At 37.0% G+C, this 14,897-nt stretch overlaps 1 protein-coding gene across 10 annotated transcripts in view; it reads right to left on the bottom strand.

The window, feature by feature from the left end:
* The window catches only part of obscnb (obscurin, cytoskeletal calmodulin and titin-interacting RhoGEF b), a 98,763-nt gene that overhangs the window by 31,619 nt on the left and 52,247 nt on the right, over positions 1-14,897 (bottom strand). For 5 of the 10 annotated variants that reach the window (XM_081695857.1, XM_081695860.1, XM_081695861.1 and 2 more), the window contains 9 exons: positions 13,752-14,021; positions 13,226-13,504; positions 12,215-12,472; positions 11,705-11,971; positions 10,864-11,136; positions 5,674-5,940; positions 4,043-4,318; positions 2,038-2,310; positions 1,542-1,832 (listed from right to left, as the gene is read on the bottom strand). In XM_081695857.1, coding sequence (XP_081551983.1) covers positions 1,542-1,832; positions 2,038-2,310; positions 4,043-4,318; positions 5,674-5,940; positions 10,864-11,136; positions 11,705-11,971; positions 12,215-12,472; positions 13,226-13,504; positions 13,752-14,021 — 2,454 coding nt within the window. The remainder of the gene's footprint in view (positions 1-1,541; positions 1,833-2,037; positions 2,311-4,042; positions 4,319-5,673; positions 5,941-10,863; positions 11,137-11,704; positions 11,972-12,214; positions 12,473-13,225; positions 13,505-13,751; positions 14,022-14,897) is intronic. The other 5 variants (XM_081695858.1, XM_081695864.1, XM_081695863.1 and 2 more) reach the window with 4 other exon arrangements.

Genomic DNA, 14,897 nt, shown 5'->3' with positions numbered 1-14,897 from the left:
AGCTCCTAAAAGAAGTGAAAAGGAATATTTTCTGTATCTTACACCACATAAAAAACCTGCAAGACAGACATAAACATGTTGGGCCTTATATTGCATAGGCTTTAGAGGTCAGAATGTATAAGAAATCCTATCATTAAAGTATATACATTTTATAATTCCTATAAATATTGCTAGAAAAACATATCACTATTTGTGGAAAATTCTGTGCATGAGAGGCTGGAATATCAGACCCCCACCATAAGTGACAATTCTTCTTAGTATATGTTTCTATAAATACTTAAGCAAGGAAAACACATTAAAATATACAAAACAGAGAGTTGAAACAGTTTAGGGACACTGAAATCTTGGATTCCTCAAATTGGGCTGCAAATTGGGCTACGACCAGTTTGCCATGTACCTATTTGTCCAGTTTGTCCTATATAAAAATGTATGGGATTAAGGTCTAAAGATTGGGCAGGCCAGTCTGGGATGTCAAGTTTCCTTCTCTTGAAGGTAGGTCTTGCAGATCTATTGACCTTTTTTAGATAATTATGTTGCTGAGAAAACAAAACCTTATTTTACACTGTAGGGCCAAATGGTTCTGTGTACAGACAGAAATTGTTCCAGTCGTATTTCAACATGAACATGACTCAGCACAGAATACTTCGAGAACTCAGCATGGTTTTATCAGCACAGTTAGTTAACCATGCTCAGAGCTTTGGAACCATTTGAGTGGCTTAATGACATAGGGATTCATTGATATGGACTTAGTAACTTTTTGGCAGTACCGTGGAAAAGTGGTAAGGCTAATCCTAATAGAACAGCATACCCCTGGCTATGGTTAAGGACTTGGTAAAGATTACCAACTACTACCAGCAAAGCAACCTCAGACCATTACCATCTCCTCCTTATCTGACGGCACATACCACCCACACAGAATTTATGGATTCTCTGCTTTACAAATGCATGGTGGTTGGATTTTAATCATTCAGATTTTTAACTTATCAGACAATAAGCACACACTGCACTCTTTCCACTGCTCATGTTTTTTCATGATCCAGGCAAATTTCTCTTATTATACTCTTTTAAATATAGCTTTTACAACCTTTGTAATCCTTGTGGATGAAATGGGTAAAGATTTAATTTAAATTGACCAGTTTCACAATTTTCTTTTTAAATTCACTTCATATGTTTATATAGCCATGCATAACATAAACTAGTAAAGGAGTATACAAGTTTATTCAGTTTTATATACCTTCAAGATTAAGGCTGTGTATACCTTGTATACCTTGCGTATACAGTGGTGAAAAACATGACCTGTAATACATGCATGGGTACTGTGATTATCATACCTGGTCTCTAACCCAGATCTTTCCAGTGGTAAATGTGTGTTCTGGCTGCTGTATCAGACAGCGGATCTTTTTTTCTGATGGTCAGAACACACATTTACCACCTAGAAGAACTGTGTTTGAGACCAGGTGTGATTGCTGGCCTTGGTCTTTGATACAGACATGTTAAAGTTATGTACTCAAGCATATACATAATAGTTTATTTCTTCTTACCGAGTGTAACAGTTTGCGGAAGCTGAACAGGGTCACCAACGCCAGCATGGTTAATAGCTGCCACTCGGAACCTGTATCCTGATCCAGGGATAAGGTTATCAACCAGAAGCTCAGTACTGCAAACTGGCTCTGAATGGCAAGGCTGCCACAGTGCACTGTCCACCTGCCGCATCTCAACACGGTAGCCCAGAATAGGACTTCCCCCATTACTGAGAGGTGTGAACCAGGACAGAGTCACTGATGTTGGCCCCTTACTCACCAGTTCTGGATCCTCAGGGGGATCTGGTACAGCTAAAAGTAAACACATAATAGAGTTCAACAGTAGCATTCTAGAAATTCAACACTGTAGCCCTGGCACAATCACTGTTAAATAAAACATATCAATGTATAAAACAGAGTATAGGCCTAAAAGGAGCCATAGGGAATATAAAGAAGTTAAAAGCAGGCTAGAATTTAACTTAAATGTTTAAGTACTGATTTACTGTCTTTCACTTACTAATAGTAATTAACTTGGCAACTGAAATGGCATCCTGAACAGCAAAGGTGATTTCCTGAGGTGGCTGAACTTGCGCTTTTTTCAGGATCAGGCTACATGTACATCCCTTAACTTTCATGACCCAAAGGTCACCCAGCCGAAGTTCAGAGCCATTAGCATACCAGTTCACCTCATTTTCTGGCACAGGCTCATTCAAAACACATGTGAACTCCACTTGCTCACCAACAATGGCTGTCCTATCCTCTAAGGGTTTTACCACTTCCAGTTTCCAGCCTGAAATTAAATTACAATTCACAAAATCAAGTAATTAAAAAAAATAAAGATTATTGTTCAGAAATGCATTGCAATGGTATTTGTTTTGGCAGATGCACTTCTGTAGACATAAAATCTTGATTGTCTTCATTCTGAAAGTAAAGATTATATTACATTCCATTTAATACATTTTAAATCAAAACTAATTTCCAGATAGTTCAAGAGGTATGTATTACAAGTCAATGAATTGTAATATCTGTAAGGTTGGGGGAATGGAGAGAATGGAAATCACATATTAAAATGCTCAAAAAAACTGCCAAGTTTTGCTAGATACTCTGCTTTGTCAAAATTATGTTACTCTCAAACACTATTTTAAAAGTTAGATTTCATGTCAAGATAAACAGAGATTTGCACAAAATGCACAAAATTAATCAAATCAAGCTCAAGATGTGAATTCTTCTCAGCTTGCCAGTTTATTATGTACACCTATTGTAGAGCTGTATAGAGCTTCTAGATTATGTACACTTTTACTGTCAGTTCAATGTCTTAGAAGTAAACTGATTTATAGGCAACTGGTCTTGTTCTTGGCACAATATTGCCATTGTTTGCCACTGTGACCACTGTGATTATCTATGCACACCCTCTGTGATTACGTCTGAGGTTTCCGAATGGAAAGGAGTGATAGCATTGAAAGGCACATGAAACTCTACCAGGAATATACAATTTAAGATGGTGAATTTGGTCAATCATCATGCTGTGAAAATATGCTCAAAGTAGCTATGGAGCAATAACTCTACCAGGAGCAAACAATGGCAAGACACAGCTGTAAATTGGCACATTTGATCAGATAGGCGCTACACTGGCCTCCATACATGATGGTGCTACACCACAAATAGGAGTTACATCAACGTACACAGTTTTGGTAAGTTTTCATTCTGTATACACTTTGGAACATTCAGCTTTTTTAAGTTCTTGGTGATCCACACTGTTGTTTTTCATGTTCTCATTCTGATCCTCAAAAGATTAGTGCCGATCAACCTCAGAATCAATTACTGAGATGAATAAGTTTGCCCGTTTTGTACCTTAAATTACCACTATGCTACAACAAAAATTGCTTTGGGTTCCTCTCACTTTGCCTATACAATTAACTGTGGGAAACATTTTGACATTTGACAGATCGCATGGCTACTGAATGGCATTATTTTCCTTAATAATCCAAACTTTCCTTCTTCATTTCAGCTCATTCTAGCTGACTAATCAGTCACTTTCTTCTTCCTGCCTACCTTACCTGCTTGTTACAGCCCATTTAAAAGGACTTCAGCTGATTCTGGTGGGTTTCCCCAGTATTGATGTCTCCTGGTTCTGATCATTGGACTGATTCCTGTACTTTTGACTTTAGCCTTAGCCTACATTGCTGTTCATTGTTACCAGACCTCTTGCTTTATTTTCTGATTACAACTCGCCTTTGCCTGCATTACCCTGTTAGCTGTGATTTACCTTGGACCTGCTCAACTCCAATCCGTCAATAAAACACCATGCATTTGCATCCTGCCTAAATGAATTTTGTATCACTACTATCATTCAGCAAAGTTTAGCCAATTATTTTTCTTCCTGTTGTCACTCCTTATAAACTTAACAAATGTAGAAATATCTGAGATAATTATAAAGAACACTGACAGTCCTGTCTGAAAAAAAGCTGAATTAATGTTGCAAACGTAACCTTGACCTAAAGAAGGGCTACAAGGTGACTTACCTTTAACTGAAAGAAGGGCAGAAGTTGATGCGGTGCCAGCTTGGAAGGTTACCGTACAATTGTCACTAGGATGCAAGTCCTTCAGCAGCAAAAGATGACGACGACCACTCTCAAAGGAAACAATTTCCACTTTCTCATTTGCCCTCACGGGTTTGCCATCGATCAACCAATGACAGTCTGTGGTCTCAGGGCAAGATAAAGAGCACTCAAATAGTGCCTCACCACCTTCAATGGTCTCTACATTATCCAGACCTTGAATGATGTCAATTTGCTTAGCTGCAAAAGAGGTTTGAGAAGTTATCTTTGTGAATGACTACAGTGTCTGGAAATAAACTGGCTAGAACAGACAGACAGGAACATGAGCTTACACAGTCCATCATTAGCAATATACACTTAAAATGACAGTAACTATTACAACAGCTTTAGTCTTTACTATGGGTCCCTTCACTCTAATGAGTAAAAGCACAGTACTGCCAGTGAATAAAAGCTACTGTATGAGAGCAGAAAGTGAACAATTATACAAACAGCACTCAAAGGAAAGGCACAACAAAAAGCAGCAGTTAATGAACCAAATAACCTGATATTTAATACATAGTTTACTTTATTCTACTGTCCATTTCAACAAACCCAGAGCTGAGTCCTCATCCTAAAACTCTGCTTAGAAAACATACCCTCCCGGAGCATGCCCTCGACAAAAACCACATCAATCAACATCAGAACTGGCAAGTGAAACTCCACCTTCACATTAAAATTCCACAATCCTTTAAGTCATGAAGGAGCAACACAATGTGAGTGTCCCCAAAATACTACTGTTCTAGATTTACAAATAGTAAATCAAATGTTGACAATATGATTACATTTTATTACATGTGTATTAACCTAACAGGATGAAAAATTATGATCCATCGTTTTTGGGTGTCCATCAAGAATTTTTTTTTTCTTTGTTATCAATTCCTATCTTTGCACTGCAAACCAACTTTTTTGGTTTATCTAAAACAGGTCTGGGTTCATACCCTAACCCTAACTATTATTCTACCAGTACTGATGCTCTGACTGATCAGGTTAATACTTCCATGTCTGTGGTCTCTGCACCTGCTAGTTTAGTTGAGAGGAGGATGTAGTGCTGATTTGTCATTTGATTTGATTGTCATTTCTTTGGTGGCTTAAAAATATTCTTTAATATATTATTTAATAAAAACTAATAAATTTGTTTTTATCATTTGTTATTTGGTACAAAAGGATTTGACCATGCTAATTTCAAGGTGTCTGAAGAGCACCCAGTACATAATTTCAAAAACTGGATGTCTAGAAAAAAACAGGCAGATTTCTGTCATATTTTACAGACGTCTGCTTTTGTTCCTTCAGAACATGATTATGTCATTCAGCCTTAATAAGTACCACCACTAGATTACAGCGGTAAGAAATCTAACACTATCAAATCAGTAATTGGTAGGCATAACTGAACAATTTGGTGATTCATTTATCGAATTGGCCGAAGCATACTTCTACTTTGAAAACTATATTTGGTAACTTTAAACATAAAAGCAATTAAGCATTGTGCTTGTATTAATTCTCAACCCTGAAGACCTAGGTTCAAATAATATGCAGTTTTGGGTCGCAGGTACGCTCACCTTGCACCCTCAGATGTGCCTCAACATAGGTCCCTTCTGCCTCACAGGAGTATATACCCATGTCCTGCAAGGTTACATGGCTAATGTACAACCGCGCTACATTCCAGTCCTGCTCCACTACTACCCTGTGGCCATCAGGCTGCACAAGCTTCCCATTTTGTTTCCATGTCGCCTTGACCGGCCGGGAATATTGGCAGACGAACTCTGCTGGCTGGTTCTCTGCTATGTGGATGTCTTCCATGGCACTGACCACCTCCACAGTGGGATCTATGAAAGGTGGGCAAGGTATAAGCAGCGATAGAGCAAAAGACAATATGGTGAGAAATTGCTCAAGGAATGTTGGAGATTCCTGAGACCTGTTTCAGATATGAAATTATGTTTATCAATGTTGACCTGTTTTAAACCTTGTTTGCAAATAAAAATTAGATGATTAGCATGCAATACAGCAAATCTCTACCAACTATGTTTTCTTCACAGATGACAAGTACACAGACTAAAGATTATGAAGAAAAGCAAATGGGTTAGAGGGGTTCATAGAACCATGTTTGTGAAATATTTCTGACAAAAAAAAAACACATATGGCTTGTTTCCTGAAAATGAATTAAGCTTAGACTAGGAATAAACTGCAATGTGACTAGTGATTGATCACAAATTTTTAGGTTTAGTATTAGGATTAAACCTGGCCTGGAATACCAGCCCATATTTTATGCAAAAATGTATCACTGTTAATATTAACTATTTGTAAATGTATCACATTTTAAAATGAACCCCAACAAACACAAAAATAGTTGAAAGAAATACTACAAGATTGAAACTATGTGATATAATCAATCTCTCATATCCCAATATAGGACATTTCCACATCCAGATAATGATTTATATCATGATATAGTACATTGTCTGTAAATTCAAAGAATAGTTTTTAAATAACATGGAAAGACCTATTTAATATTGCATTAAATTAAATACTCGACAATTAAACTGTACTTAAAACTGTACATAAACTGTGTTTATGTTTTCTTTTATTTACAAACTGTAAATTTATGTTTAGGCATATAAGGAAGTTCAAAATATGAATGTGTACAATATATAATAAGCCTAAAATTCATATATATAAGCCTAAAATGTGAATATGGTCAAAAATATCAAAGAGAAACTTTGAATTGTAGCATTCTGGAATATATATAATATAAAGTATAAAGAAGGAACACTTTCACTATGAAATAAATTATAGTGCAAAATCTGAAAATCTGAAAAAAATCTGAAGAATTTTCTTGTTTCACTGTTGTTTTCTCATGTGCACAAAAGAACACAAAATATCTTTGACAATTTTAGTAAAATAATCTTATAGGAAATTAAAGATTCCATACTCAAGAGTGAGCACAGATGTTTCACAAACTGATGAAGTTTCCTTTCCTTTTGTCCAATACAGCTGCATTTTCAAGATAAAAGATGCTTTATGCAGGTGTTCACTGTAGCAACAGGGACTGAATTGGAGAATATTTGTGTTGCCCACGACTGAAAAAACTCAAGAGGCCAGACCTGTGGCTAGATCATCCAAATAATATGTTGCTTTTGCAACACTAAGAGAGCAATGAACCTAGATCAGTGTCCACTAGAGCTGTAGAATCCATCAGACACAAGGTGGGCTTGCCAACATCTGCTCTCAGCACACTGAAGAGGGTCCTCCCAACTGTGTGTGAAGTTCCTATAGGACATAGCAGAGAGAGATTTCCCTAACCAAGCACCAGGTAGCACCTATGCCCCTGAGGAACACAAGCTTTTTCCTCTGTGTCTTGACATAAGTTTCCATTGTAGATGCAGTCACAGATTTTGAGCACTTCCAGAGAAAATAAACTTCCAGGTGCTCTTGCCACTGAAAAACTGCATGAATGAACCATCATTACCTTCCATTAGTGGACAAAGATTTTTATTATACAGACTAGACACTTTCCATCACACTAAAATAAAAAATAAAAGTTACTGCATCTTACTACTTTCCTGCAGCTTTGCATAAGCAATTTTATTGCAAAGTTTATTTTTGTGCTCTAGGGAAAAATTACACAGATGATTGACTAAAGGTTTAACAGAGGAGACAACTGATTATTGAAGGTTTCCATAACTGAATAGTGAAGGTTTCCATTTCCCGTGAATTGAAGGTTTCCAAAACTTATAATTGAAGGTTTCTATTGCATGATTATTGAAGGTTTCTGTAACTGATTATTGAAAGTTTCCACTGTCAGTTTATTTATGGTTCCCATAAATCATTATTGAAGGTTTCCATAAATCATTATTGAAGTTTTCCATTGCCTGTTTACTGAAGATTTCCAGTGCCTGATTATTGAAGGTTTCCATAACTGATTATTGAAGGTTTCCATTGCCTGATTACTGAAGGTTTACATGACTGATTTATTGATGGTTTCCATTGCCTCAGAGAATTGAAAAGGTCTGAGGTTGAGGAGCGTGACAAGTAAAAATACAAATGAAATCTTCCCTACAAAGTCTTGTCCTCCACTAAAGATTGAAACTTCAGTGCTGAAAACAGTAAAAGAAAACACTTCAACAGCAATAAAAATATTAAAGGAAAACAATGTGATGTGATTTTCTATAATCTAGTAGAAATGTTGATATTGTAGTACTATGTTAATTTTAATCTTTTCCTCAATTGACCTGTGACCTGTCTTGTATTGTCTCAACTGAACTGTCCTGTATTGTCTCAACCTGTGGCATGCCAGGTGGCCAGATCGCTGCTGCATAGTCAGATACCTTTTTGACTCTCATCACATGAGTAGCAGCACCCAGTAGATACTGGTTCATTGGACAGTTGGGGGAAACACTTGTGGGTTCTGGCTCATCATGCCTTGAATCCTGAACTTATCATGGCATTTCAGTGTAACAGTCATCTAAGGAATATCAGGGTTTATTCACAGGGAGAAAAGTCCTGTATTGTCTCAGCCTTGAGGCGTGTTCTAGGTCAAACCCAACCATGAGAGGGGGGCATAGAGCTGCCATTTAGTAATAAAGGACAACTGGCATCATCTGTGCCTGACATTACATAAGGGGAGGTGTCTCTTAGCTTAGCAGTCTTGAGTTAACTTGCCATGTGCCAGACGTCTTAATCAAGATGGTAATTTGGCATTTCCTCTCAAGGTTCTGAGTTGTCTCTTGGTTTCTCCAAGCTTTCCTGTGCATAGCAGCAGCATATGTATGTGAAAAAAAGATCCCTTCTTTCCAAGTCTTTGCCTTGGCCTTGTCATGGAGCTGAGCTGTAAAGAAACCCCATCAGCCAGTATTTGCTCTGACTATTCCTCACTTTCCATTTCTCTACATTCCTTTTAGTTAAAGTTTTCCTCCTTTGAGGTTCTGAGAGCAGCAAAGAAATTCATCATCACTGATACTGACCTGGCAAAAGGCAACTATTTTGTTAACAATTTATATGTGATTAATGTGGTATTATGAATTTCTCTCTTGGACTATGCCATTACAAAACTGAATACAGTTATTGAGTACAGCAGAGCTTCGGTGAGTGCCATGAAGACATAGCCAACCATGCAGACAAACCTCCAGATAGCTGTATTTTGTTTTTTACATTTAATAAATGTTGTACACGATTTCTTGTCTTTTTCATTTTATTTCTGCAAACCTGCTACTTCGAAAGATCCCACCACTCTACTTAGCCAAAAGTGGTCATTTCCATGGAATCATCACACTCCCTGGCCTATGTTATATCACTGGCCTATATTATATCACTGGCCTATGTTAAGTGCCATGCACGATGCCAGCAACAAATTCGACATTGTCAGCACCATTATCCTGTATTTATTTATTCAAAAATAGGCATTTCATGCATGAAAGCTTCCAAAATGACAATGACTAAGCCTACTTTATGTTTGGTGTAATTCACACATTATGGACAAAAGGAAAGTGTTCTAAATCATAGAAAAAAATGTATTTCATACAACATACTTGTGTTAAAAAAGATAATTTGTACTTTTTAGAAATTGAATATCATTTTTTTTAATTAGAGTTTTATATACTTTTCTTATGTGTTTGTAAATACAAAACACAACAGCTAGGTCTATTAATGAATAAATGGTGCACATTCTGACAAACAACCATGTTTACTGTAAGGCAGTCAGTGGGACACAGCAAAAATGGAAATATATATGGCAATAACAATAATAATTTTAAAAGTTATGTATAAATAAATAGATTGTATAATTTCAAATTAAATCAAAGGTTCCAAAAATGCAATTTTTACTATGTTCTTGAAAATGTTAGAACTTTTAAACTGGAAACCTGTTACACAAACTGGCTACCTGCACCTCTGTTTTTGTTTTTTTTGTTTGTTTGTTTTGTTTTTTGGTGATTCTGGTAACAATGCAAAAAAGTAATATTTTAACTGAACCAGTTAACATTGAATTAAAGTATAGGGTATGAGTTAAACTGGTTATAACAGGTTATAAATTAGTAAGGTATAGAGAAATGTTTTATTCATACTTGAGCAAGCCACAAGGTGCTGTCTAAGCCCAGGATGACTTCTCAAAAAAAAAAGATTTTCTCTGAATAATTTCAAATGAAGGATGTAGCCCATGCACAGGTGAGTTGCAAAGCAAAACACTCAGTCAGCCCATTAAAGGAGGAGGATATACAAACCCTTTTGTAGGCATCTGCAAGCATTGTAACACTTCTGTTGTCAAACTTAAATTACATGTAATTTAGGATTATTTTAAATGTACAATTTGCCCCCTGAAGCATTTATTACTAAGTGCTTTTTTTGTTTCACAATATGAGCTAGCTAGGGGCACAGTTTATAGATAATACATGAGCCAGCTTTTGTCAAAGTTTAACTGTTCATGTCTAATGACATCTGATCAACTTGAATGTTGTATATAGGAGAGATTTGGAGCCCCCTGTGCACCAGGACTATAAGTGATGTTGGTATATCTCATATAGTAACAGCCTCCAAGAATTTCCTTAAGGTGGACATTTTATGTATACTTTGGGTTAACAGCAGATCAGTGGGGCTGTCATTGTTGGTATATACTTACAAATTTTCTCAATGTTCAGGAAATTCATGGAAATTCATGTTCCAACCCATAGAACAATCTAAACTAGTTATCTCAACGCTGCAGGGCCTCATCAAAAGAGCTGCTGTCCTGCCCGCAAACCTTGTACCTAGTCTGGTACCTTTCACTAACAGTCTCGCTGTAGATGTCAAGCTGCCCGTTTTGAACAGGATGGTGCCCGAGTCATTTGGTGCAAGGTTCTTTAGGGTGAGGGTGTGAACATTGTCTTCACCCACCCCAATAAGACTGAAGGGAAAGTTCTCCAAACGGGTGCCATCCAGCCACCACTGGACTCTCCCTTTGGCATGTCGAGACAGCTGGCAGGAGAAGACTGCCTGCTCTCCCACAAACACATCAGTGTTCTTTAAACCAGACACTATGAGCACCTCAGCTTCTGCAGAGACCACACACAAACACCACTCAGCTAATATAATAAATAATAATCTTAATGGGTTCCATTTTTAGAGTAACCAAGTGTTTTAAGAAAGAAAAACCACAGTGAACTTAACTATTATATATGGTGATAGAATACTTATTATGTATTATAATTGCTGACTGAAAATCTTATGGAAATGTGGTGTGGACAAATAATGAACAACATGGCAAAATATAATGTACATGTTGTAAATACTACGATTCTTTTTGAGCTAGATGGCAAAACCTTAATAAACTACTTGGAAAGAGGCAACTGCAAGCACACAGCGAAAGGGTGTCTGTAAGAATTTTGTGGAGCTAATTCCTAAGAAAGTTCTAAATCATTGAGGTTTACAGCTAGGTTTTTATCAGCATCACAAAACATCGGCGCCAACAGAAAGTTTCCCCATTACTAGTCAGTCACCACAAATTTGTTGTGAGAGCAATGTTTCAGCACTTAAATTTGTGACAAATTCAAATCTATATTAATGTCTATTTAACTACAAAACATATATTGTTGCACTGGAATTAGAAACAATATTCAGTACCTTGCACTGAAACTGAAGCTGTTGTCAACTGGTGTCCAGCATCACAAGTGTAGTAGCCACCATCCTCTGGTTTCAGGTCATAGATGTGGAGCTCTTGTATGCATCCATCTTTTTTCAGCTCATATTTCTTATCAGGTTGCAAAACTACTCCCCCTTTACGCCATTCTACACTGACATCTGGCTTGGAAAGCTCACAGCTTAAGGTAACTGTGTCACCTTCAACAGCATCCTGGTTCTCTAATTCCTTGCAGAAGAATGCTGGTATTCCTAGAGACATGTGCAAGAGGAAGAAAGAATTCTGAGACATTTGGTAATATTCAGGAAGCTGAGACCACTCTACTTGTTTCATACCATATACAGATCCTCTCAGATTCCATAATCATACATATAACTCCAGGTAAGACAGTTTGAAATAATTAGTGCAACACCTTTTCAACATTTTAACTGTACAAAATATTGATAAGGCTGATTGAAACTAGCAGATGTCACACATCCACACACTCTGTTTACCTTTAACAGTAAGAGTGGCGCTGCTTTGTGAATCTCCAGTTTCGCAGGTGTATTGTCCTGCATCCGTCTCCCTCACCCTAAGGATACGTAGTTGGTGGATGGCTCTATCTTTGTAGAATAGGTGTCTGTCCCCTACCTTAATCAATACATCATTTCTGTACCAGACGACAGAGGCCTCAGGGCTGGAGGTCATGCATGACAGAGTGACCATCTCTCCCTCTTTGGCCATTATGTCCAGAGGTTTCTCTAAGAATACAACTACACACAGGAGAAACCGGGACCCATATGTTATTACATCACCATGTCTGCCTCAAGCATAAGAAGTTTAACATATTGAAACTTCACATTTGAGGTTTACATTGCTCTGAATTAACTCTACATTGAAGATGACCCTCTTCTTTAGACCAAATTTGCGATCAAGGTGTGCTTAGTAGGGCACAGTATTAGTTGGTAAGTAATATTTCACAATGAATGCACATACATTAACATTAAGAGATAAAATAGCAAACATAACAGCTAATGTTTAGCTGATGTTTGCTATAACATTTATAAACAAGGCCTCTGAAGTAGCATTTTAATGCATTTCATGATGACACCACTGCTGTATGCTTTCTTCCTGTAATTCCACAGGAAAGCACTAATTTAGCTTCACTGAACTCTATACAATGAATATTTGTTGACCCAAAACCACAGACGTGCTTCTCATGTAGACTGTTTTCCATCATCCTGCAAAAGCCCACTTATCCTACTTCTTACATTTTCAAATGTCAGTTGCTAAACACTGTATATAAATTAAGCCTTCAATTACAGTCTACAGCTGAAATTATTCTTGATTATCATGCTTCAGTAGCCAGCTTTTTAAAACAATGTCAGTAATTATTTGAATGATAAAGTTACTGAGGCAATCATTTGAAGCCAAATTGAAAGATGCAACAAAAAGGCAAATTAGACACAACAAAAAGGCAAATTAGTCAGCCTATGAGAGTTGGAATACATCTAGTATTCCTTTACCTTTGGGTTTCTCCTGCACCACCAAGCAGGCAACACTCCTTTTGCAGCCAACCACAAAGGCTACATCACCAGAGTCATCAGGTGTGACCATTTTCAGCACTAGGCTGTGTTCCCTCCCTCGATAGCTGATTTGATTCAAGTCATTGTTTTGCAGGAGATTGGAACCCAACCACCATTCAGCACAAGTTACTCCCATCTGAGACACCTCACAATGGAACACAGCATCCTCGCCAGACGTCACTGTTACATCCTTAAGTTCTCTTGTAATTCGTACAGGTTCTACAAGAGGGCAAAAACCCTACTCTTACAACACATCAAATAAAATGTATAAACCACTTCTTATAGTTACCTTTACTGCAAATGATTTAAAAATAAAGATAACACACAATATCCAGTGATATTTTAAAGTGTCTCACAGTATTTATGGCTTGGTAAATATTAGATTATTTTACATATGATCAAAATTATACATTAGCATTACAGAAAATAAGGATAGCTCAATACAAGAAACCCTCAAATTGATTACCTTTGATGGTCAAGGTTGCAATGCTTTGTTTTTTTCCTACTTTACATATGTATTCACCAGCATCATCCATTGACAGATTACAGACCACCAGAGTTTGGATAACTCCATCTTTCCGAATAGTATACTTCTCGCCCTCACACAGAACTTTTTTGCCTTTCATCCAGGTCACAGGAGCATCAGAGACTGACGTTTCACAGCAAAGGGTGGCACTGTCTCCTTCTGTGACTTGCTGGCTCTCCAGATCCTTAGCAAAGGATATCACAGGGACTGCTGGCAGGGCACAGTGGGGTACAGAACAGAGACAGGGTGACTGAAGAGATTATTTTAAGATCAATCTATAAAAATTTAGTGGCAATATAAAATCCAAAAACTGATTTTAAAAAGTGATCTAGTTCAAAGGAATGTACATACATTGGGTGGACTAAGTATCAGAAGCACAACAGAGATGGAACTAAATTCCAATTACAAACACATCTCTATTATTAAGACAAAAGCAGCAAAATTTGGCAAGATTATTCCAAAGTGGCCAAGTGGTTAATATCTGAACTACACGTGTCTTTCATAAACACTGTCAAATTATTTGACATTACATTATTATGATGTCTCAAAAACCCTCAAAGACAAAGAGCCATTTAACAGGGTAGTTGCTAAAACCACTTACCACAGAATTTAATTATCAATATTATTGTCTAAAGAGTCATCTTTCCACTTTGGAGGAAGCCAACTGTGTCACCCACAATGTCTGTTTCCAGCTATTAAAGTTTCCAGCCATTCTGTGGTATAATAAATATGGTTCCTTCATTTTGTATGTTCCCATATTCAATTAATTATCCCCTAACACATGGATAAACTAATTCAAGAGTGATTTCAACTCTTTAAACACCACTTTAAAGCAAACACCTTCAATGGCCTCACCAATAAACAGAATTATCACTGCACCTTCTGGAGTAAAAAATGTGACTGGCCTCTTTTACCTTTTAATAAATTCTTAAAACTTTCTTTACACAATCCTAGGTCTCATCCTGTGTCTCATGCTTACAGCATTTCCAAAAAAAAGTGTTTTACTCAAGGCCAAAGTTGGGCTTACTTTTTATTAGATAGTTAATATTAACATAATACTAAGTATTTCCGTTATTCTGTCCACTC

This window comes from Electrophorus electricus, chromosome 14, assembly GCF_041902795.1.
Source record: "Electrophorus electricus isolate QZ-2024a chromosome 14, ASM4190279v1, whole genome shotgun sequence".
Taxonomy (NCBI): domain Eukaryota; kingdom Metazoa; phylum Chordata; class Actinopteri; order Gymnotiformes; family Gymnotidae; genus Electrophorus; species Electrophorus electricus.
The sequence above is the reverse complement of the archived record's forward strand: the minus strand, read 5'-3'. Positions and strand labels throughout refer to the sequence as shown.